At 40.2% G+C, this 24,140-nt stretch overlaps 1 protein-coding gene across 1 annotated transcript; it reads right to left on the reverse strand.

The window, feature by feature from the left end:
- Positions 1–1,701: 1,701 nt before the first annotated feature.
- On the reverse strand, positions 1,702–24,085 carry LOC122522138 (cadherin-related tumor suppressor-like). Its single transcript, XM_043642951.1, has 21 exons — positions 24,074–24,085; positions 23,450–23,803; positions 19,398–19,634; positions 16,718–17,107; positions 15,395–15,808; positions 14,914–15,246; positions 14,442–14,619; positions 10,930–11,110; positions 10,593–10,846; positions 10,045–10,475; positions 9,619–9,963; positions 9,218–9,547; positions 7,661–8,776; positions 6,185–7,577; positions 5,816–6,097; positions 5,429–5,733; positions 5,087–5,352; positions 4,556–4,999; positions 4,103–4,472; positions 3,819–4,034; positions 1,702–3,735 (listed from the first exon to the last, which is right to left on the reverse strand). Exons 1-21 carry the CDS (start codon positions 24,083–24,085, stop codon positions 1,702–1,704), a joined length of 9,885 nt encoding a protein of 3,294 aa, XP_043498886.1.
- Positions 24,086–24,140: the final 55 nt, after the last annotated feature.

Below are 24,140 nucleotides of genomic sequence, written 5' to 3' on the forward strand. Positions count from 1 at the left end.
TGTGTGTTTCTTAATTTTTCCTAGAATACATACATACATACATAAATTATGTATCTCTTTCTAGATTTTAATTTATACCTTTCCTTTTTTTTTTTCTATGTTAAAAATTATTATTATTATTATTATTATAAATTATTCAATAAATTATCCAATATTATTATTATAATTATCCAAGAATATTTTGAGAGATACTAGAAGCAATGTGACAAGATTTATGATATGAATTTAGAAACTTTTTCACAGCTGACTCGATTTTTTTTGACAGAACACACTCGATACAACAGCAGACCCTTGAACGTTTTCATTTTTCTTTTTCTTTTTCTTTTTCTTTTTTTTTTTTTCTTTTTTCGATTAAAAATTTGTCAAATATTTACAAGATACAAAGATATTGCGAGCACGCGAACAAGAGTGAACGAGTAAAAGTAAGAGATAATTCTTCCTGTTTGTTTGTTTTTTCTATTTTGTTAAAAAAAATCTTATGCAAATTTTTTTCACGTTTATTACAAGTCATTACGCACATATACACGCACGCATACATACATACGTTCGTAGATTCATACATTTGCTTCTTATTTTTTTTTTTTTTTTGTACAGTAAAACGCGTACGAATTTATTTACAAGATTAAAGTTGATAATTTACAATCGTCGCAAACGATCGACGCACGAATTATATTCTATATATATATATATGTATATTTATATATTTATAACTATATTAATCATTATATTATACTAGGGAGTATGAAAAATCAGTCTGGTAGCTTCGATGGCGCGCTTCTCGCGTCGATAAACGCGAAGCTTATAAGAAGAAAAACATTAAAAAAAGAAAAAAAAAAGAATTGTTTATCATCAATCTATCTTTCTAAATCTTTCAATAAATTTTTCTTGCTTCTCTTTTTTTCTTTCTTTAACCCTTTCGTTACTCGACATGCATTGGCACGAGTATACGCATGATCTAGACCTAGAAAGGGTAACGAAAGGGTTAATATTTGTTATATAATTATTTATATAACGACGAAAGAAACTTTCAAAATTTAAGATACAATATTTACAGATATCGTTTAACGATCGAATTCATTGAATTTTTGTTTGTATCATTTTACTTGCTCGTCGCGCGTTGTAATTACGTACTCTTGTAATTAAAAATTATTATTATATTAAAAAGAAAAAGAAATAAAATGTGTAATTGTTAATGCGTCGAATATGTAACTAAATGTAACAATTATTTTATATTTCTTCTTTTCGGAGACGGGGGGAGTCTTTTTTTCTTTTTACGGACGAGTACCCGTGTTTGCAATGGCATTAAAATAATTGGATGACGATACATGATAAATACGAATACGAAAATTCGTTATAGAAGATTTATCTAATTAATCTCATTTAAATTCGCTTATATTGATGATCTGTAGATATTAAAAAGTATAAATCTTTCCTAAAAAAAAAAAACATACAACTATAACGCGTAAAGTAATTTTGATTAGAATATTATCGTTCGTTTATAAATGTATATGTATATACAAAAATTCACACGGAGACTTGTTAAATCCATCAATCTATATCAAATCCGTGTATGATAAAGAAATAATGAAGATTTAAATGTGTACGCTACGTGGACAGACTTTTTTCTTTGGAGAATAACGTCTCATCAATATTCTCACGTATTAATGACAATAATATTTGAATCATCAATAATCAATGTTATCAGACGTATTCCTCCGAAGGTTTGGGTATACTAGCTGGAAGTCTAAGGGTATTGGGTACTCGGTTCGCGCTGTCCGGCAGCTCGGCAATGTCGACAAAAACGCCGACGAGACTTTCGAAATTGGGTCCCCAATTTAAGAGATAATCCCAACTGAGTGCGGTTGTTGTGGTCGATGGCGAGCCATTATTGGTAGGCCTATAAAGACCACCCATATGGGTTGACAAATCATCGTCCGAGGCGACCAACGTGCTCAATGACCCACGAAAGGAACTGTCAAATCCATCGTAATTAACGTTCGGTGGTAATGGGGGTTTGGTCGATTGAGCTGATTCGTTGGTTCGCTGAGTGACTTCCTCGTCGTCCTGTTTGGTGAAAAGATTGTCGGATCTTTTGTCACCGACCAACGAACCATTGTCGTATTCGATTTCCGAACAGGTGAAACTATCATTCCCACTTTCGTCGGTGGTCGAGGAATTTCGTCGTTCCAATCTTTCGACCGGGGGTGTGTGTCGTCTGTGTAGATGAAGTGGTCCATGATTTGGTGGCCCCCTTGCTTCGCTGGACGAACTTACAGCGTCTAGAGTCGACACGAGACTCGATGTTCTAGGTCGGGAATTTAATCTTTCTATTTCTTCGGCTGTTAAACCCATTGGTCCGGACGATACATTGTTCACGGAATTTTCGTTGTTGGATTGTGGTGCCTTACGACTGGCTGTTAAATCCGATAACTGACTCATGATGGGCGAGTTTAGACTTCTTTCGCTGTTCGAATTTAAAGCGTCTTTGCCTACACCACCGGAAGACGAAGTGGTTGCTAGTAAAGCACTCTGTAAAGGTTTTCCGCTGATGTCGTGTAAAGTTAGGATTCTTGGCTGTTGAGCGGATAACTCGCTGCTCGGCGATAGCCTAGCTAAAGGTGTACTTTGTAGTAGTTTCGGTGCTGGTCCAGGTGGTTGATTTACGTTTGGTGGTGGCATCGCTCGTGGTGGAAACGGGCCAGTGTGTCTGTGTTGTTGTCCAGTGTGTTTGTGATGATTTCCATAATTTCCAATGGGCGGTGGGGTTGCTTTGTATTTTCTCATGCCATCTCTATAACCTTTGTAATGATAAACTATATCGATGTCACTCGGAGCGATGGAACTCGCATTTTCGAGATCATAGTGTTCTGGCATGTCAGGTTCCTGATTGTGTTCGTGCGAGTGAAGGGATGTTTGGGTCGGTGGAGGTAAAGGAGGATGTTCGTCTCTGATCGGTGGTGACTTAGTTACCTCTCGTTCGATTATATCCGGCCTTTGAGGCCTGTGCTCGCTCGTAGAATTAATTTCACGTTCTTTGTACTTCTTCGATATCAATTCCGGACCCATGTGACTGACACCCCTTAAATCCGATGCATCGGAAATATATGTATTTTCGTGACGCGACATGAGATTATCATTACCCGTGCCCACCATTGGATTACCGGTCATAATAGCGTTCGTATTTTTATTAACTACAGACGACGCTGATTTTTCTTTCTGACGTCTCAAACGGAAAACGATGAAACTGATGAGAATTGCTAATAACAGGACGGCGAAAAACACTACGACTAGGGTGATACCGATGTTTAGAGGATTGGGTGTTGTAGCTGTGCCAATGCCTATCGGTCCTCTGCATCCGGTTTTTATTTTTCCGTGGTATAACGCATCCTTGAAAATAGATCCTGAGCCGTTGAACGGTTGGAGCTCGTTGTTTATCGTGAAATTTGCCAGACAACCTTCAAAGCTCTTAGCGCCAGCACTTTGAGCATGATAGAAATTCTGGCTAGCTCCGCCTATCGATAGGACGGATAAATATGGATCGAGGAAATCGTGGATACTCGTCAAATCTAATTCGTCTCCTTTCGAGACACCGTCTAGGAGCAACCTCAAACCTCGAGAGTAAGCGTGTAAAGTTAAATTGTGCCAGTTACCATCCGCTAGTCCACCTTCGACGTGCATGGTCATGTTAACGGGAGAACCCAATAACGACGCATAGGTCAACTGACCACCCCGTAGCTGTAAATGTAAAAACAAGAAAAACGTTACTATATTTGTTCAATTTCTATTCCATCATATCTATTCTCGAAATATTGTCTTACCTCTACTGAAGTATAGTGTTTGTTCGTAGCAGCATATATCAGAATACCATCAGGTTTGATGGTACGGAACATAAGACCAACCGTTTTTGATATCGGATTTATCGTGAACATGTTTGATTCTTCCGATGTTGTTCGCTTCGAACGATTTTTGTACCACATTGTTGATCCCCCATAGAGAGATTCTAATAATTGTATTCTTCTATGCTTGTCTGAAATCTGTGTCGACGAAAATTGATAAGTAATATTCCACTGATGTAAGAATTATTTTGATGTTGCATCTTTACCTTGAACTCGACGTATCCATTTTCGCTCAAAGTGATAGGCTCGAACGCGCCATGACAATTAGGTGAAATTAGAGATCCGCATAGGCAAGTGACTTGATGCCACTTGTCGTAACACTTTGAGTTCGGCCCGCAAACAGAGACCAAATTTTTATTATTTTTCAAGCAAGGACTTTTCTCCGATCGACTGCACGTAGGTTTAACACCTCGCAATGCTAGCGGATTTGTCAGATTTAGAGATCTTCCGTTTATCGATACCGAATGCATGCAGCCAACGAAATCGTCGGAGTGTACTTGTCCAGGTCTTTCCAATACAGGGTCGACATTTTCAAGACCACCCAAGAGAAGAGGATTGTTGTTGAAATTTAAGGTCCTGTAAAGAACGTATCATTCATGATGCGATCATTCGAGATTACGAGAATAAATTTGGAATACAAATGTTGAGGAAATATTAACCCTATTGGTCCAACGTCATCAGCATAGCAACTTCCATCGCCAGGTCTGCAATCGTCACAAATGTCACCGTGTTCTCTGCACGTAGATACGCTCAATGAAATGACCCTTCCATTTCTCGTTGCTGTTACTTTCCACCATTCCCCATCCGACACGCTCTTATCATTCTTTATCGAAACCGAGGTAATAGCACTTCTTGCACCACCATAAGAAAATACGACTCTTCCATTAATTAATTCTAGAACCACGAAATCCGATCGTCCACCTGTTTGTGGTGCATAATTGTATAACAACAAAGCATCCGGTTTCGTTGTAGCAAACACTATGGTTATGTCGTTAGTGTTGGCATCTAACGCTGGGAACGTCATGTAAGAAAGTTCGTCGAAACCGAAAGTAGAACGTTCGCAGTGTCTTCCATAACGTCCTTCTGGACAACTACACCGATAACTGTAATGCATAAAATGCAATAAAAATTTCAAGATGAATACATTTAGAGGATAAATATTTTTCATCGATAATAGAATGATCAATTACCCTGGTTTTTCTCCGACGCATAGGCCACCATACAAACATGGGTTTGGTCTGCACGAATCCGTGATAGCTTCACAGTGATTTCCTCTGTAACCGGCACGACAAAGACAGAAGAAGCTAAAACTGTCAGGACTTTTCCTACACGATCCACCATTTCGACAAGGATTGTTGGCACACGCGTCCCCTCTTTCCAATTCACATATTTTTCCTTCGCGATCGATAGGACACGTACATTGAAAATCGTATCCCAATCTGCGACATTGACCACCCTGTAGACAACAAAATATTTTTTTTTATAGAACTTATAAATTATCCCGTAAAATGTAGCTGTTTTTTTTTTCTTACCAATAAGCAAGGATTCGGTGAACATGGATCTTGCCTTCTTTCACATTTCTCACCGGTAAAACCATCTCTACATATGCACATCATTTCATGCAACATTCTTGGAGATGTTAAAATCAGTGTTTGACTATCGGTGATCCTAGCGTCATCGTATATGGCTAAACGACTAGTACAACTGCCACCATTTTCACATGGCATATTTTTACATGGAGAATATCCAATTGTAAACGTAGTTCCATCAAACAGCGACTGGATTTTATCTCGATTACGTGTCAGTAACTCGCTAACTTCGTATTTCGTGCGATAACCTGAAGTAATAATGGAAATTGATGAGTCCTTGTTCAAACAAATGCGCGAAACAATTGTTAACATTTAATTTCAATACTTTACCTTGCGGAGTTTCAATAGCCAAATGAATATTGGCATTGCCATTGCTTTCTCCAAGACTGAAAATCGTTACGATATCGTCGACGTCGATTTCCTCTTGCAATAAATCCAAAAGTGCGCGATAATGTTGATTCAGAAAATCTTTAGCTGTTAGTTTCATGATTTGTAAGGTTACGCTGTTTTCTATCGTTGCATTTCTGAAGGAAATGAATTCTACGGTGACTTTTGATGTTACGTCAGGATGACGGCCGTCGTTACCGGATATACTCAGGGAATACCCGATACCTGTATTTAATAATAATAATAAGATAACAAATTAATTATGTATTATTTAATAAATATCATTACACACACACACATACACATACATACCAGGTGTAATTTTGTTGGTATGTAAGTCGCAAGCGTTTGGAATACTCAAAACTCTGGTGTTAGAACTTTGTAGGATTTTGCAAGAGTAAACCCCAGTGATGTCTGGATCGTTAGGATGCACATCTGCAATTTTGCCTAGTGGAGTAGCACCATTGAATGCATGTACTATTACATGGACAGATCGTGACGTCGAAGGACTATCGTTTTGATCGGTGACGATAACGGTAATTGTATGTTCACTCTTCATTCTTGGCACTCCAGAATCTTCAACTTCCACGACAAGATCTAACTGTGGCATAGTTTCCCTGTCCAAACTTCTCGTTGTTCTGAGGACACCCGAATGTTTGTCGAGCGTGACCATATCACTCTGCCTACCACCAACGAGTCTGTACGTGAACGGTGCACCATTTGGTGGTAGATCAGGATCAGTAGCACTGAGAGTCATGACACTGGTACCAGCTGGTTCATTTTCACTTACATAGCCGATTACTTCGGGTGGTTCGAAGATCGGACCGTTGTCGTTTACGTCAAGAATTTCGATATGAACGGTGGCTGTACCAGTTTGCGGGGGTGAGCCAGTATCTATGGCACCGACGGTAAGATCATAGGAAGATATGGTTTCCCTGTCAAGTTGTTTGGCTGTTTCTATGTCGCCAGTTTGCGGATCGACTTTGAACGCTTGGCCAAGATTACCACTGATAATGGAGTAGGAGAATTGATTGTTCTGTGGTCTTATGTCTTTGTCTACGGCTCTAACAGTTAGTAAACGTGTCCCGTGAGCTGCACCTTCCGATACGCTGGCATCGTAAGTGCTCTGAAGAAATTCCGGTGGATCGTTGCCATCTTGAATTGATATGATTACTTGAGCTTCGTCTGTATCGTTTCCACGTATACCACCACTGTTCTTTGCCATTACTGTCAGGACAACACGATTTTGTGTCTCACGATCGAGCCTCCTAGCAACCTTTATTATACCAGTTTCAGATCCTATCGTAAAACCACGATCGTTCGATGAACCAACGAACAGATAATACACCCGACCATCTTCTCCTGAATCCTGATCGGTTGCTTGAACTAGACCCACGGAAGTACCAACATCTGCACTCTCCGATACGTCCATGTGAAACACTGGTTGTATGAACTTGGGATAGAACTCGTTCACTCCTGTTATATGCACGCGAACGCTAGTAAAGCCAACCATTTGGGGACTAGAATCTGGATTAGCTGCAATTATGTCTAAAGTGTATTTGTTGGCTTCTTCGTAATCGAAACTGATCTCCGATGTTATCACTCCTGTGTTCTCATTTATACGAAAATGATCTTTTCCCGTACCACCTAGAATCTTGTATTCCACCACGGCATATTTGGGTGAATCGATGTCATGAGCGATTACCTGTTAACATAATTTAGTTGTTTAAACAAATGATTTCTATGATTTGTTTGATTAACCGATAAAACGGTGTGCGTTATACAAACCTGATCTACAAAACTATTTGGTGGCGAATTTTCTGGCAAATATGCTTCGTAGACGCTCTGATTGAAAGTCGGTGGATTGTCGTTAATATCCGAGACGGTGACGGTCAATGTAGCCACAGCTTGTTTCGGTTCGAAGCCCAAATCCGTCGCTGTTATATTTAATCTATACTTTTGAACGAGGTCGTAATCCAGAGGCTCCAAAATAGTGACTGCTCCAGTAACGGAGTGTACGAAGAATTCGTTTCTTTCATTTCCAGCTGATATTTTGTATCGTACCATACCATTGGGACCAGAATCACCGTCAACAGCACTGATCGTTAGTATGGTCGTATTGACCGGTTCATTTTCAGGTACTCTGACCTGATAACTCACAGCAGCGAAGGTTGGCGAGTGTCGATTTTCACCCGAGATTACCAAAGTTAAATTCACTTCGTCTTTTTGCGGAGGCACACCTTTGTCCACGGCACGTGCTTTCAGTACAAACGTTGTACCAACAGCGATACCGGTCAAACTTCGACGAACGTAAACCCAACCAGTTTTCTCATCGACCGAGAAGTAATCGGTCTCGTTGACGCTCACAAACGAATATCTGATCTCAGCATTTGCACCGAAGTCTGCCTCGTCTTTAGCACTCAATTGCATGATCTTCTTACCGACTCCGTAATTCTCAGGTACCGGTGAAAGGTAGGATCTCTGTTCGAATTTAGGCGTGTTGTTATTGGCATCTACAACGCTAACGTGGATAACAGTTTTTGAAGATAACGGTGGTTTTCCATTATCCGTTCCAATTATCGTCAGAGAATATAAATTTTCCGGAGAGGAGGGACGATGCGTATGCTTGTAACGGAGCAATCTTTTGCTAAATATATCACCGGTCGCTGGATCCACCGTGAAAAGATCCGATGGTTGTAAGAGACTGTAGGATATCACCGAATTCGGACCCTGTTTATCATTGTCCACAGCTGTCACTTGACCAACGTGCGATGCAGGTGGTTGCAACTCCGGGAAATGGAAATAGTAAACTTCTTCGTCGAATTCTGGTGGATTATCGTTCTGATCTTGAATCGTAATAGTCAATGCTGTTTCCGTTTCCCATGCTCCGTCGGCTGCGACAATCTGCAAAGCAACAATTTACTTGGTTATAAACATTGTAAAAAGTAATCGATACAAATTCGAATGATAGATCAGAAATCGCGATGTCGAACGCGTTTAATTTTATGCTATAGAAAAAAAAACTCTTTCGAAATTCAGCTTGACACCTCATATGACACATGACGCGTTTTCTTGCTTATCGTGCATTTAGATGTGCATGTTGAAATACCACTTTTTCTATCGCCAAGTGACAGGTATACTAATCTGTCTAAAGTATGTTAGGGTAAAATAGAAAGGGGGATAAAAAAAAGGCAAACAACAAAAAATGTTACACTTTCTATAGGGGAATAAAAGACAGGTGGTCTGTACTAAGACCAGTTTCCTTTTCATTCTTACGTTATTTCATAAGAGACACGTATTTTACCTTGCATTATAAAAACTTTCATAAATCATATTAATTTATACCTTTAACAAATATTCGTCTTGTTCTTCTCTATCCAAGTGACCAGCCACCGTAACGTTGCCACTTATCGCATCGATCGAAAACTTTTTTCCTGGATTATCCGTACAAATATAAGTGACGTTTGCATTTTGGCCAATATCCATGTCGCTACTGGTGATACGTATGACGAATGTCCCGATCTCAGCGTTTTCCGTTACATTAACGCTGTACAATCTCGTGAAACGCGGTGGATTGTCGTTCTTGTCCAATACCGTAACAATGACCATTGCCGTGCCAGTTAATTTCGGTTGACCTTGATCTCTGGCTTCAACGATCAATTCGTAAGACGATATCTAAGGGAAAATCAAGTTGTAATTATTCGGATAAGACTCGTCGAGAAAATCTAGAACAGTTCTAAGCTTACATCCTCTCGATCTAATTTCTCGTTCGTACTGATTTCTCCGGTATAACTGTCTATGGTAAAGGATTCCGAAAAATCGTCGACCAAGTAATAAAGTACTTGTCCATTTTCACCGGAATCACGATCCTTCGCGGATACTTTACATACGAATAATGGTGGATATTCTTCTTCTGGTACCGTTGCATTGTAGATGGATGCATCCATTATCGGTGCATTGTCGTTAGCGTCGGTCACGTTGACCAGCAACTGAACGACATTTCTTAATGCCGGTGCATCGGAATCTCGGACTTCGACCCAAGCTTCGTAATAAGGTGCTGTCTCGTAATCGAATCCGGATGCAACCAGAACCTGGACAAATAAATAATCATATCGTGTGTCTGACAAATGTTGTAACGTAGAATTAATCTAATTATATTAATTATGTAATACCTCTCCAGTATTTGGATCGATCTTCAAAGCATCCCCAACGTTTCCACCAGCTATTCCATACACCAGATTACTGGCAGCACCGTCCTTGGGTGTCGTTGCACTTAATTTAGTGATCACTCTTCCTTCGGGCACATCCTCGGGCAAGGTAAATCTGGTGTTAATGTTAGATCGAAAGTTGGGAAAGAGTTGTCTTTCCCACAAGTGTATCATTAGGTCGGCTGTGACGTATTGCGGTTCCGTGCCACAATCGGACGCTTGGATTTGTAATTGATATGTACTTTCGTCGCTGGTCAACTCTTGCGTAGCCCTTATCACACCGCTGTTAGAATCTATGACAAATTTATCAGCATCCTGTCCTTGTAGACGATAAACTATGCGAGAATTTAGACCGTCGTCGTCGTCCGTAGCTTTGGCACCGAAAACGAAGTCACCTATGTGGGGGTTAAACCCAAGAGAAATCATTATATGTAATTTGATCCCGGCATCCTTTAGACTCAGAGATTCACTCATGGAATACATTATTATATAGGACTCGTTAATATTCTTACCAGGCTTGGTTCCGCCAGGAACGTAAGCCGTGTATCTTGGACTAGAAAATCGCGGAGCATTATCGTTCACGTCCTTAACCAATATCGTCAAATTAACGGTGGACGCTCTTGGCTCGGTTGGACTAGAATCTCTTGCTACCAACGTTAAATGATAAACCGAGGTTTGTTCCCGATCCAACGGTACCAGAGTGAAAATTTCTCCGGTATCAGGATTAGCCGAGAAACGTTCAGCTTTCTCTCCCAATAAACTATACCTGTTTGCGACAAAGAACAAATACGTTGATTGATCGGATTTCCTTACTTCTCCTAGATCTTATAATGATTTCAATAAGTTTACCAGATCTTAGCGTTCAAGCCTTCGTCCCTGTCGGTGGCCAAAGGCTTTGTCACCCAAGTACCAGCTGGCAAGTTCTCCGTCACCGTAGCTTTGTATTCTTGTCGAGCAAATTCCGGACTGTGATCGTTCACGTCGAGCACGACGATCTTCACGATACCCGATCCAGTTAAAGGGGGAGAACCTGCAGTCAACGAGACCGGGAAAGACTCATTTAATGTACCATTTTACTGTCTCTTCTCGACAATGATTTCAACCAACTACGACCGTAGTTTAGATTTTGACGAAATTTCTTTATTATCATCAACGTTACCGGGGGGGGGGGCGAGAGAGAGAGAGAGAGATAAAAGGGAAAGGGAAAGAAAGAAGTAAGCCCGATATAGATGGACGTTATTCCTCGTACTTTTCACGTCACACGATTATTCTAGTCGATTTATGACCTCGGTTATGGACCGTTTATAGGAGCGTAAATCGGTTTAAGAGGGGTACCACCAAGCCTATCATTTCGTGGGCTTGTTATTATTTCTGAAAAGCGTATCCACGCAAAGAAGGAAGCCTTCCCTTCCTATATACCCCTCTTTCAGAGAGATTTCAAATTTAATCGCAGCTATACGTGCCACCGGTCTCTCTCTCTCTCTCTCTTTCTCTCTCTCTTTCTCTTTCTCTCTTCTTCTCTTTCTTTCGATCGATATTACAGAGTTGAAGATTCCTATCGAAGATTAAAGATTGCTAGAAATAATTCGGTGGGCACAGATGTAAAAAGTGGGATAAATAAATCGAATTATCTTCTCCCCCCGTTCTTATCTTTTTTTCAATAAAGGGCCTCTCGAAAAGGGGGCAGCAGGAGCCAGTTGGGAACAATTGTAAAAACAAAACCATAAACTTGTAGCACATTTTCGATAATTTACGATAGTTTCTTTTCCCTTTCTCGATTATTATTAACGTGAATTAGCAAATTGTTGTTGTTGTTGTTGTTGTTTAATTTCGTATTCCGATATGTAAAAATGATTGTCATTTTAAGGAGTAATTTTTGTCGTGAGTTACGATGAACTTTTTATCATTTCGCGGAATGATTATTTCACGAATACATTGCCCTAAGGCCAAACCAAGACAAAAGTATTTTCTTGGAAAAGTGATCTCTGCAATTGCAACCTTCGCATGACCGAAGGATAATAAAGCCTGTGTAGATACTGCCACGCCTTAATTATGATCACAAGGTGTCACGTATGGTTCCGATTGGAGATGCGGTGTAGGTACAATGCAACTGCCTCAAAGAAGAATCCTTTTCACACAGAGAGACAGATTTATACGTAGACGTGTGTATACACGTAGATATCATCTCATTCGTGTGTAGTAGACGTAAGAAAGTTGTACGTGTCCATTCGGTGCTGCATTGCGGATGCATCGATCGCGTCGGAATGAAAAGATTACTGTTTTTTTTCGTTCTTTTTTTTTTTTCTTTTAAAAGTACGCCTATGAAAAATTACGAACGCGCACAAAAAAGAAATAAAACATTATCTAATTGTTTAAACGATTCGTCGAACATTAACGTTCGCGAAAATAATTGTTGACGGATACAAAAAAAAAAAGAAAAGAAAAGAGAACCACGTTTCTGTCCATTCGGTTAAATTCTCCTTCGATATTTTTTCTTCGCATTTCATTCTTCGACGAGAACCGAACAATTCTTTTGACTCTTCGGTAAGATGCGTGGTAAGATCGAAAGATCAATATTTTCTATTCGATCGTTCGTTATTTCGATCGTTCGATCGTCCCTTACCACGTACGCGTTGGTACGAAAACATTTAGAGAAGACCCATACCCATCCTGCTGATTTTTCACTGAGAGAAGGTACGGTAAACCTATACCTACTCTTAAAATCCACAAAGAGAGAGAAAGAGAGAGAGAGTAGAGAATGATTCGTACGTTCGATCGGATTCGTTTGTGTGAGTGAGTGAGTTGGAAGATGCATGAATAAAGTAGAATATAATGTGCGAGCACACACACACACACGGGCAGCAGTACCCGAAAGATGCATGGTTGGCAAGAGAGTTAAAGGGGGGTGGTGGTGGAGGTGGTAGTGGGGGCTCGGTAGGGAGAGTAAGGTCCAGAAACGACATCAAGGAGGTAGAAAAGAATGAGGGAGGAAAGAGGGGCAGGGGGAGGGGGGGAGGGGAATGAAGGAGACCAGCACCAAGCCAAGAGGAAGGCATTCGAGACCGATTATCATAATCGCGCGTCATAACTCTGTAGGCTTGTCTACCTCGCCGGACGACCGATTGGGCCATCGGGCCCAACGTGGATGGCCTGCTGGTGGACCGGTGCGAGGGTGAAAGGAGGGGAAACCCAGACTACTGCCATCCTACGGTGGAAATAAAAAAAGATCGGCAAACGGCACAGGGGGGGGTGGGAAGGAGAGAGGAACTGCCCCCATCGCTTTAAGAATCTCATCGAACAACCCACAAATTTATATCCAATTTGTATATTACAGCTCATTACTTAAAACCACCACCGAAGATATTCTATGCTGATTTTCCATCTCGCCCCATTGTTTTCAAGGGTTTACCGACCGGAAAATGCGCGTTGGTCATATGGGAAATTTATCGGTCTGCAGTTTTAGGGGTGGTGGGAGTGGGGGGTCTTGGATACGCGGCAAGGATGTTTATACGTTTTATATTTCGTATTCATAAATATTAATTTTGAAATACGAGCTAATGATAAATATTGCGCTCGCCATAAAATATCTCTACTTGCAAAAAATTAGGTATACATAATAAGCACGTAATTTACATTTACGTTGTACATAAAAATGAATCGAGAATTTATTTCTAATCTTTAATGGTACCTCGTAGTAGGGGTACGACGGGTATACAACGATCGGCACTTTTTCAAGAGTTAGGGTACGTACGTTTTCTCAAATTTCTTTCTTTCGACACTTGGAACCTTTCTCGTTCCGAGTGCCAGATCGAGAATAATTGTCCATTGTTCACACTAATTCGCAAGCAGTTTACGCGGTCCCCGAGATGGGGGCTCCGGCCGGTCAGTACCGGAGTGTATATACCTACCCGCCGGCGGAAAAATGTTCTCTCTAAAGAATACCCAGTGGTTCTTTCAATACCGGTCTTTGTCCCGAGTACGAGGGTACACGCCTATTTAGCAGTTCATCCAGAGCGTTTGTATAAAACCTCCTCCTCAAAGATATATCGCGAGCTACTACTTTGGATCTCTTTGAAAAAAAAAAGAAAAAAAAAAAAAACCTACACCATCCTTTGCTTTCATTTCATTTCATTTCATTTCGTGAACGTTCGTCGTATAACAGGAATGGTATTTAACGTTCTTTCGTAAAATAATTCAATTGCTAATTGATTTGTAATTAAATTCTATCCTCATATCGCTGAGAAAGAAATGTTAACTTTAACGTGCAAATAAAGAGAACGAAGAAGAAGAGAGACCGAACTTTCGATAATCTCGAGTCGTTTGCATTAATGAACCATCTCGATGGAGTGGAGTGGACTTACCAGTGTCCATGGCTACCAGCGTGAGAGTGTACTCGGGTACCAATTCTCTGTCGAGTGGTCGAAGAAGAAATATGTCTCCGGTGCTAGCATTTATCCGAAACAGATCGGTGTCACCCTCTTTCAGGAAGTATCTAACTTGATCGTTGTACGGTGGCGTGTCGGCGTCGTATGCTTTAACCTTTCATCGACAAACAATGAACAAATTATTTAATAGGAAAAAGGGATAGATGCGTCGATGAGAATTAACAAAGAAAATATGAGATATTTGGGAAAGAAATTCGGATCGGATACAAAAGAAACGCGCATTTGCGAGCGAAGGTGTGCGTTCTCGCACGTGGTGACATCTTGAAACGTCTCGGATTGGTTGGTTGGTTGGTTGGTTGGTTGGTAATAAGAATCACCTTGCGCGTACCCATTAAAGGGAGAGACTTACGTTTTCTACGACGCAACGAGAGCGTATTATTGGAATTACCTGGATTACAAATCCTCCACCTGGCGGCACCATGTTCTCCATGACGTGTGCCAAATAAGGCGAGTCGAGAAAGAGGGGAGCATTGTCGTTGATGTCGAGGACAGTGATGGTCACTTGCGCCGTATCGCCGCGCGATCTTTCGCCAACTTCCGCTGCACAATCTTCCCCGCGAATAGTTAAATGATACCTAGCTTTGCGCTCGAAGTTTAGATTCTTGGCAACTCGTATTGCACCACCGTCTTCGGAAATGGTAAAGTCTCGATTCTCGTCGCCCATTGCTATGCTGTATCGTACTCTACCATTGGCACCTTCGTCTCGATCCATTGCCGATACCTGATGGAAAAATCATCGCAAACAATCTTGCTAAATTTAATCTTAAGATTTTCAAACTTTCAAATGCGTGTTCCGTTTACAACAGATTTGTCTACGATAATTATACGACGAAAAGAGTAAAAATGATTAGAGTCGAAAGATTAGTTACCTGAAGTACGCTAGCACCGATACTGGCGTTCTCGGCAACCGTTGCGGAATATTGTCTGGGATCGAAGATAGGTGAATTATCGTTCTCATCTAATACCATGACTGTGATGCTGGTAGTATTAGACCTAGATGGTTCACCGCGATCCTTCGCGGTAACTTCCAACGTATAATTTGATCTTTGCTCTCGATCTAAGGGTCCAGAAACGCGTAACAATCCGTCGACCGGGCCCAAAGTGAACGGTAGCTTGTCGTCCTCCAAGGAATACTCGACGTATCCGTTTCTAGCTTCGTCCCTATCGATGGCTTTTATCGCCATTACCACGGTATTGATTGGGGAATTCTCTATGATAGATATCTTCGTAGGTGATATGAATTCCGGGGACATGTCGTTTACGTCCAGCAACACCACGGTAACCTGTTGGTTATAGGTTGCGTTGCGTTGTCGTGAAATCGCATTGAGAAAACGAGCACGGACGATAATTAATTATGTATTAATCGATTGCATCCACAAATAGAAAGAGAGAGGGGGACAGAGAGAGAGAGAAACTAAAATATATGCACGTATGTGCGTATGTGTGAATCGAAGAAAAGGGACGGTCGAGTCGAGCAACAACACAGGGACGACGACGACTGTGGTTGGGCAAAATAAAGGAAGAAGTCCGCAGATAAGCTGGCCACGGAGACGAAACGCAACGATTTACTTTGGTAATTAACACGTTCACGCCACCTATAAATCAGGCGCGCTTTTATGGCCTTTCGGACGGAGGAGAGTCGGTATATCAAGCGCGTTTCTTGCTGAACTCTCGGAGCTCCCGCGCTCGTATTTATTCCACGTAACTCGACCACTTTCTTTCTCTCTCTCTCTCTCTCTCTCTCTCTCTCATTCGCTCATTCATTCGAAGGAGACCTTTTCTTTTTTTCTTCGTATACAAAAAAGAAAGGAAATAAAAATAAATACAAAAAACAAAAAAAAGAAATAAAGTAAAATAAAATAAACGAAAAGAAGAGAAGGAGGAGGAGGAGGAGGAGAAGAAGAAGGGAGAGAGGAAAAAGGAAAGGGGAAAAAATGTTATCAAGCTATATCCTGCATTCGCGAATCAAGTGGGAAGAAAAAGAAGAAGAAGAAGAAGAAGAAGAAGAGAAGAAGAAGAAGAAGCAGAGAAGAAGAAAGTACAGGATGTAATTTAAAGTTTATGAGAGAGAAAGAGAGAGAGTGAGAGAGGGGGGGAGTGAAGTTGGGACACCCGAGGTGTTCAAATTGAAGCGTGACATCCTTCCTTCCTTTTCACTCTTTTACGAATAGAATGAGAGAGAGAATACTCACCTGTACGGTCGAGGACAAAGGACGAGAGGGTGGAACGGCCGAGTCCGTTGCGCTCAAAACTAAATTGTAAAGTGGCTTCCGTTCTCTGTCGAGGGGTTTCCTGGTGTAAAGCGTACCGTTCGCTGCGACACCAAAATCACCGTCCTCGTCCCCGGCAACTACGGCATAAATCACCCTACCGTTCTCCCAAGAATCCAGATCTTGGGCGGTCACCGTTAAAACTGATGTACCTACGGTCGCATTCTCAACAATGTCCGCGGCATGCGGACCGGCCTCGAATATCGGTGCGTTGTCGTTTAAATCAACGACGTTGCAATAAACCGTCACAGTTGAGGACAACGCCGGTACACCACCGTCCGTTGCTTGGACCACCAGGATGTAATGTTGGATCTGTGAACAAATCATCAACGTGGAAAATAATCCTCTAGTATTGGAATGTCGAATAATTTCTGATAGATCGATCAAACTCGATCGAGATTTCGAGATACACGCGCGCTCGTCTCGTACTCTCTACCGTGTATTTTATTTATTAGAGATACGCGATGAGTTCTCATTATCTACGATGATTCTGCATCTTTTTTCTCTTCTTTTATTCTTTCCTTTTTTTTATTCTACCCTCGAATTATAGGATCAATGAAGAAATAATACTTTTTTAATTTGGAATGATTTAAAAAGAAAATAATAATAATAAAATATATAAAAAAAAGAGAGAGATAATTTTGTTGGAACAATTACAAAGCGATATTTGAGAATGGATGCAAAGAACTCTTCTTCTTCTTCTTTCCTCTTATGATTTATCGAATTTTTCCCGAGTCGGGCGGGGGTTTGTCGAAATGTTGTAATTATACAGTTGGGTTATTCTATTCCGGCGTGTCTCTTCTCTACCTTTATCTTAACGCGAAGACACAGTGTAGGAAAATAACGTCTTCTTCCTATTATCTCGTGCTCGTAACTGATCCCTTTTAAGGAGCAGAGAGTTAAACCGTTTTACAAGAACCGATGCGAATTTCGTGGAAGCGCCGAATTATTTGTTCGTTTCAAATGTGCTCCGCTCGGTGGATCCCCTTTTGCCCATCCGTATACGCATTTCACGGTCCGGTAATGATCCTGGCGTGTATCTGGGAACGATATTACGTTGATGAAGGGTTCTATAAACTACTCATTCTTTTTCCGCTGCTTCCTTCCTCCCTTTTTCTCACTCCTTTTTATCCGGAACGTGCATCGCTCGACAAGGGCCCCATGTGTATTTGTCGAATGGACCTTTCACTCGCTTCTTTTCGTTATACAGGACTCGCACGAGTCCAATTTATACCTTCAACAACCCGCCCGAACCCCATAGTTTAACATTATTTCACTTTTTATCATTCCCTACCTAAAACTCCTGGACAATTAACGACGTCCGAAATTTTCATTCGTTCGAATAATCGTCGCGTCCAATCGAATTATATATACTCGTTTTTTTTTCTTTTTTTTTTTTAATACTAAGATAAATTCAATTAACTTATATTTAATTATAATCTAATTGTTTTTTTCTTTTTCTTTTATTTATTTCGGTAAGATAAAAAACAAGAGTTGGGAAGGGGAGGGCAACAATTCGTGGCACCCACGTTTTCTACGTGTGCGTCTGTCTCGACGAAGTATAACTGAACGAGTGGTCGGTTGGTTGGTGTACACACGCCTAAGAATAAGTATGGCTTGTCTCCGAAACGTAGCCCCATGGACTGTCATTAAAAGCGTCTGTTCATCGATCTGTCTGACTGTTAGCGTTAAACCCTAAATTCTAGTGTTGCGTTAGAGCCGAAAGGTAATATAATAGGTGCGCTTCGGTTCGTTCAATGTGAAAGAGGCGTAAGCGCATGGTTATAATCGTTGCCTGGGGCCTCCTCGTAGTTGCGGACCTTTTAGCCACGAGTCATCTAACAGCGGAGAGAATTTCTGACTTTGCGATCGATAGTACCATCCTTCGATGATTTACTACCTCTACTTTTTTCTACGTCGCCCATCCATCCATCCATCGATCCATCGATCCAACCAATCGCTCCTATTCATCATTTTACTTTACGTTATATGCTAAAAGAATCATCTTCCAATTCTTCATTGTAATTTTATATAAAAAAAGGGGAGGATTTAAAAGATCCATGCATTGTACGAAAGATTCGATGGAAATCAATTGTTGTCAATGCGACTCAATCTTCCGTTGCACTTTAACGAAATGATTAGGACGATATTTTTGATTTGATTTTTTTTTTTCCTAGGGTCTAAATAATATTTTCTCACGATTAATTCGAGCGTGATGTAATAACGTATAAACTTAAATCGTAATTAAACAAAAATTGTTTATAATTCGATGATACGAGATAAATCAATGTTTGAATAGAAATATATCAAGCTTGGTTCTTTAAATAGAAACATTCCAACTCGTTGAAAGCATTGATACGTCTATTAATATACTTAGAGACATACGTATGCAAATGAAATTTAATAGGATACTTTTCTATAGTCAGTTAGTCAGCGATAAAGTTAGTCATGCATTGCTCGAGTAGTTGTTCTAATGGTCTAGTAGTAGTAGGTCGATATATCTCGATATTTCACGATGAAAAGAAACGAATAAAGAAATAAATAAATCAAGAAAGAAAGAAAGAAAGAAAGAAATAACGAATATGCGATTAGTCGTACCAACCTGTTCGTAATCAAGACTGGCGGTGAGCGTGAAGACGCCGGTGTTGGGATTGAGAGAAAAGACGTCGTTCGCCCAATCGGATATTAACGCGTAACTTAATTGGCTGTTAGCACCTTCCGCATCGGCATCGCTTGCGACGACCTGCCCAACGCGACTTCCCCTCGGCATATTTTCAGGTACGTCGAACGAGTAAGCGCTCACGTGGAAGGTCGGAGCGTTATCGTTCGTATCGGTCACCTGCAATCATTAAAGTTTCATTTTTTTTACATTACTTTTTACATCAAAATCGATACAAAAATGTACAATTATTATAGATTAGATATTAGATATCGTTAAATCAAAATCAAATTGATTATTTTAAATTTATGTTAATGTAATACAGATATTATTTACGATACACAAATTGATTCATTTTTATAACAGTAAAATCAAACGAATGTTAAACAAATTAGTATACGTAGGTGTGCACATTTAATTGGATTACTCCTTAATGCATATCTATCAAATACCGATAACATATTTATTTTCTGACGAATATAGAAATCCAAGAAAGGGGTGAGAAGGGTGGGTTGTAAGAAAATTCGCTTATGTTAGTAGATCAACAAATCGAAGAGTTAAGGAAGGGACATTCGTCAGGGTGACGTAGAAGGTTGATGACGAGGATGGTAATAGAAAGCAATTCGTATCTATCCATCGTCCAGCCAAATTGCCGGTGCAACCTGAGAGAAGGATAGAAAAGAGTTGAGTTAAGGTAAGGTAAGGTAAGGTAGGGTAAGGTAAGGTAAGGTAAAAGGAAAGGAAAGGAAAGGGAAGGGAAAGGAGTTGGGTCGTGGTGGTGGTGCTCTACGTCGTGTCTATCCACGGCGCATACCAAAGAGGCAGCAGCGAAGCTGAGCGACCATGAGCCGGCCGATATCAACCGGTGAAAGACCGAGCGGAGGCGGGCACGGTTTGATTAAGGAGGGCTCCAAGACGTTTGCAAAAAGTGACGGTGCCTCGAGAGACGCAGGAGAAGAGGATGCTTCCAGATGGAAACAGGTCGACGATGGATACTGCGAGCGAGTTGAGTAGAAGGGGGGTGGGATGGGGGGGGGCCTGTAGCAGCGGGACGAAGGAAGAAGGGATGTTGGACGAGGACGAGGACGAAGAAGAGGAAGAAGAAGAAGAAGAAGAAGAAATGGAGGAAGAGAAGGATTGGGGTTGGAGGAGGAAGAGGTTGCGAAGAAAGGAGTGGAGGTTGTTGGGTGCGGCGGGTGGGAGAAGGGGCAGATTCCGCAAGAGCGGGCCTCTTTCACGGGGCCCCAAAGAGCAGCAAGCTATGATCGGGTCTGGCATTCCTTTTGCCTTTAAGAGACCCGGATAGAATAGCCGCGTGCGTCTCGTGCCGGAGTCGGAGCCGGCAATTCGGTGCCTTCTTAGCGAACGGGCTCCTTTAAAAGAATTCCAGCCATTACGCGTCATAAGGATAATTTTTGCGATTGTCTCCGAAGGTTCCTCTCTTCTCTTCCTCTTTCTACTACTACTAATACTACTACTACTACTACTACCACCTTCGTTAAACGACCAACCGGCTCAGCGTTTTTTATCGCCTGGATCGTTTCGCCAGACCCCGAGTAATGAATTATAAGGCGGAGATCGAGGGGACTCTTCGCGGCTTTTGCTACCTCTCTTGGTTATCTTTATTCTTTTATTTCTTTCTTTCTTTTATTTATTTCCTTCTCTCTCTCTTTCTCTCGCATAACAGTGTTAATGATTGTACCGATGTACCTAACCACCCATCTATTACTCGAATAATTGTATTGATACATTTCTTTAGAATTTTGTTTACATCGACCGAAATTTTGCTTTATTTTCCCTTTTGAAAGAATTTGAAGAAAAAAAAAAATTGGTCTACGAAGTTGGTAGTATTGGTAGTTCTCCTTGATATTTTTCCCCATAGCCAGTCGCTTTTACTTCTCTTTTTAAATGGAATCTCGGCAAGCAACCCTCCTCTCCCGTCAATGACTTTTCTAATTTCTTTAGGGACCTTTAAAATGTATCCCGAGAATTCGAGCTTGAATGAGAGTCTCCTTTAAAGAGTGACTTTAGGAATCCACTATATACCACTTTATCTAAACTTTTAACGTATTTCTCTCTCTTTTTTTCTTTTTCTTTTTCCTTTCGTAAAAGATATAGAGCCTACAGTTTACTACCTGAGTTAGTTTGTAAGAGTCCTCGTAATGGAATAAAAGTTTCGAATTGTGTTGGAATAGACGTGAAAAAGAGTATGCGTCATCTTTCACTATTTCTTTCATCCTATTTCTTGTTCTTTCTTGTTCTTTTTCTCATTTTTAACCTACCGAGCGGAAATTCGCGTCAGACATTTCGACTCCATTTCCTTTTCATTCGTTTCTTTCTTTATTTCTTTTTTCTTTTCTTCTTCTTCTTCTCTTCCGATCGTCCCCAAGACTCTAGTCGAAGTTAGAATCGATCGTAAACGATGAACCATAGGATTTATGGATTATGGATTACCGAGTTGTACCTGGTGGTGGTGTAGTTCGTTTTCTACGAGCAAGTTTGTGCTGGTCACGGTACGCTGCTTAAACGGAGTATTACGGACTTTAAAGCCCCAAGCTTATCCAATTACTCGGTGTATAACGACGAGAATACCGGATACATTTGCGTATCGATATTACTATTCCTTACGATCGTTATGTATTGATAAATCACGTTTTTCTTCGTGCATTTATGTTCCAAATCATTTGTTCCGATTGATTATCAAAGAATTTCATTAGCAATCATATACACACACGTGTATATATTTTACAATTTATTATTATAGCTCGTATATATATATATATATAGTTAGAACAATGAACAATTTAAACCTTTATTAATCCGATTTTGTTCTTGCGAATACAATAAAATTTGATAAAAAATAAGTTAACAATTTTCTATAAAGAATACACTCATATTTCAAGTGGTTTTATCTTTTAAATATCTTTTACAATTCACATTTATTTTTCGTGAAAAAAAAAGAAAATAGAAACAAGAGTTGTGATAGATGTTTTAAGATAGATATAAAATGATAATGAATTGTTTGAAAAGAGGGTAAAACTCATAGTCGTTGTCTTTGTCGTCGTAGTTGGGGGTTATTACGATGCCGTGCAAGTATCTATCTACTACCGTCTCTAGTTTCAGCATTATCGGTTGTTACGAAACGCTCGGGTCAGACTATGGCGCGTTATTCCTGAAGGCCATTAATTATTCTTCGACCCGAAGGAGCCGTAAGATCGCGAGGATCGTTCGTTCGTTCGTTCGTTCGTTCGTTCGGTAGGGCTCTAGGATTTTTCTTTTTATTTTTCTTCTTCTTCTTCTTCTTTATCCTTCTTCTTTTTCTCCTTCTTCTTCGTAATCACGAACTTTGTGCTAAACCGTGATGCTCGAGAAAGTATTCAATGAATTTTCGTATACTTTAACCACCATTCTTTGCTAGAATTATTATATGGTCTTTTAGAAATAAAAAAACAGAGAACCACACGCGGGAAAGAAGAAAAATTCGTCATCGGTATGTTTGCATGTTTGATAATGGTTACTATTGAGCAACTGATTATACAGTTATAGTAGGAAGTTAAAGAATAACCTTTAGACTTCTATAACGTGTTTTAATGTATTACATCGTTCGAAAAGTATATTGTAATTTTAATCTTTTTTTTTTTTACGAACGATCTAATAAACCCTGATTGATGCAATCCTACTCGATTTGTCCTGCAACATTTAATTACTTTCTTTCTACTTCATTCGAACTTCTATCTCTAATTGACGTATTTTCACGTTCAAATTTCGAGATTGTTATCAATTTTAATTACGCGAATTTAATATATAAATATATATACATTTTTTATGATAATTAATATAGAGGAAAAATATATATTCGTCAAAATTTGGAACATAAATGGTAAACCACGTTTACTTATCGCCACCATCGATAGGAAAACTTTTGACGCGAAGATAAATAAAAAGAGAAAGAAAAGAATAAGAAAAAGTTGTCGAAAAAGAGGCGGCTTACTAACCTGTATGGTCAAAGTTATGTCGGTGTGTTGCAATCCATCGTCGGCACGAACCTTCAGCACGTACTTTTCTCTGGTTTCTCTGTCGAGTGCCTCGGCCAATCTTAGTTGGCCGGTGGTCGGATGCAACTTGAAATGACTCTCGATCTCGTTCTTTGATTCGTGCTCGTTCGTAGAGGTGTTAGGTCGTAATGGTGATACCAAAGTATATGTCAAAGTTCCTATGGTGTCGGGGTCGTAAGCTTTCAGCACGGTAATCACGGTGTTGGGCGGTGCTTCTTCGGAAATTTTAAATTTCCACGGACCCGGTCCCCACGTCGGTGCCACGTCATTTTTGTCTAAAACCGTCACGCGAACCTGTAATTAAAAAAACAAACAAACAAACAATAAATATCGATTCTTGACATCTTCATTTTTCGAAACCCATTATTACCACTCTTACGCTAAGTTGGAACGTCACTCTCGTCGTTCCTAATTTGCATTAATAATTTACCATAGTTTAGTTAACCAAATGGTTAAAATGACATCCAAAAAAAAGAAAAAAAAAGAATTAAATACAATTCGATAAGGGGAATCGATTCTTCCTCTTACTTCCAATTAATTCTCTTCCTTTTCTAATGACATCACCCTTAAGGACATTATCTATCAAACCAAAAGGATACAAACGAGATTTTGATCTTATTAATTCGCGAAG

The sequence above is a fragment of the Polistes fuscatus genome, unplaced genomic scaffold (genome assembly GCF_010416935.1).
Source record: "Polistes fuscatus isolate 324 unplaced genomic scaffold, CU_Pfus_HIC Scaffold5, whole genome shotgun sequence".
Lineage (NCBI taxonomy): Eukaryota > Metazoa > Arthropoda > Insecta > Hymenoptera > Vespidae > Polistes > Polistes fuscatus.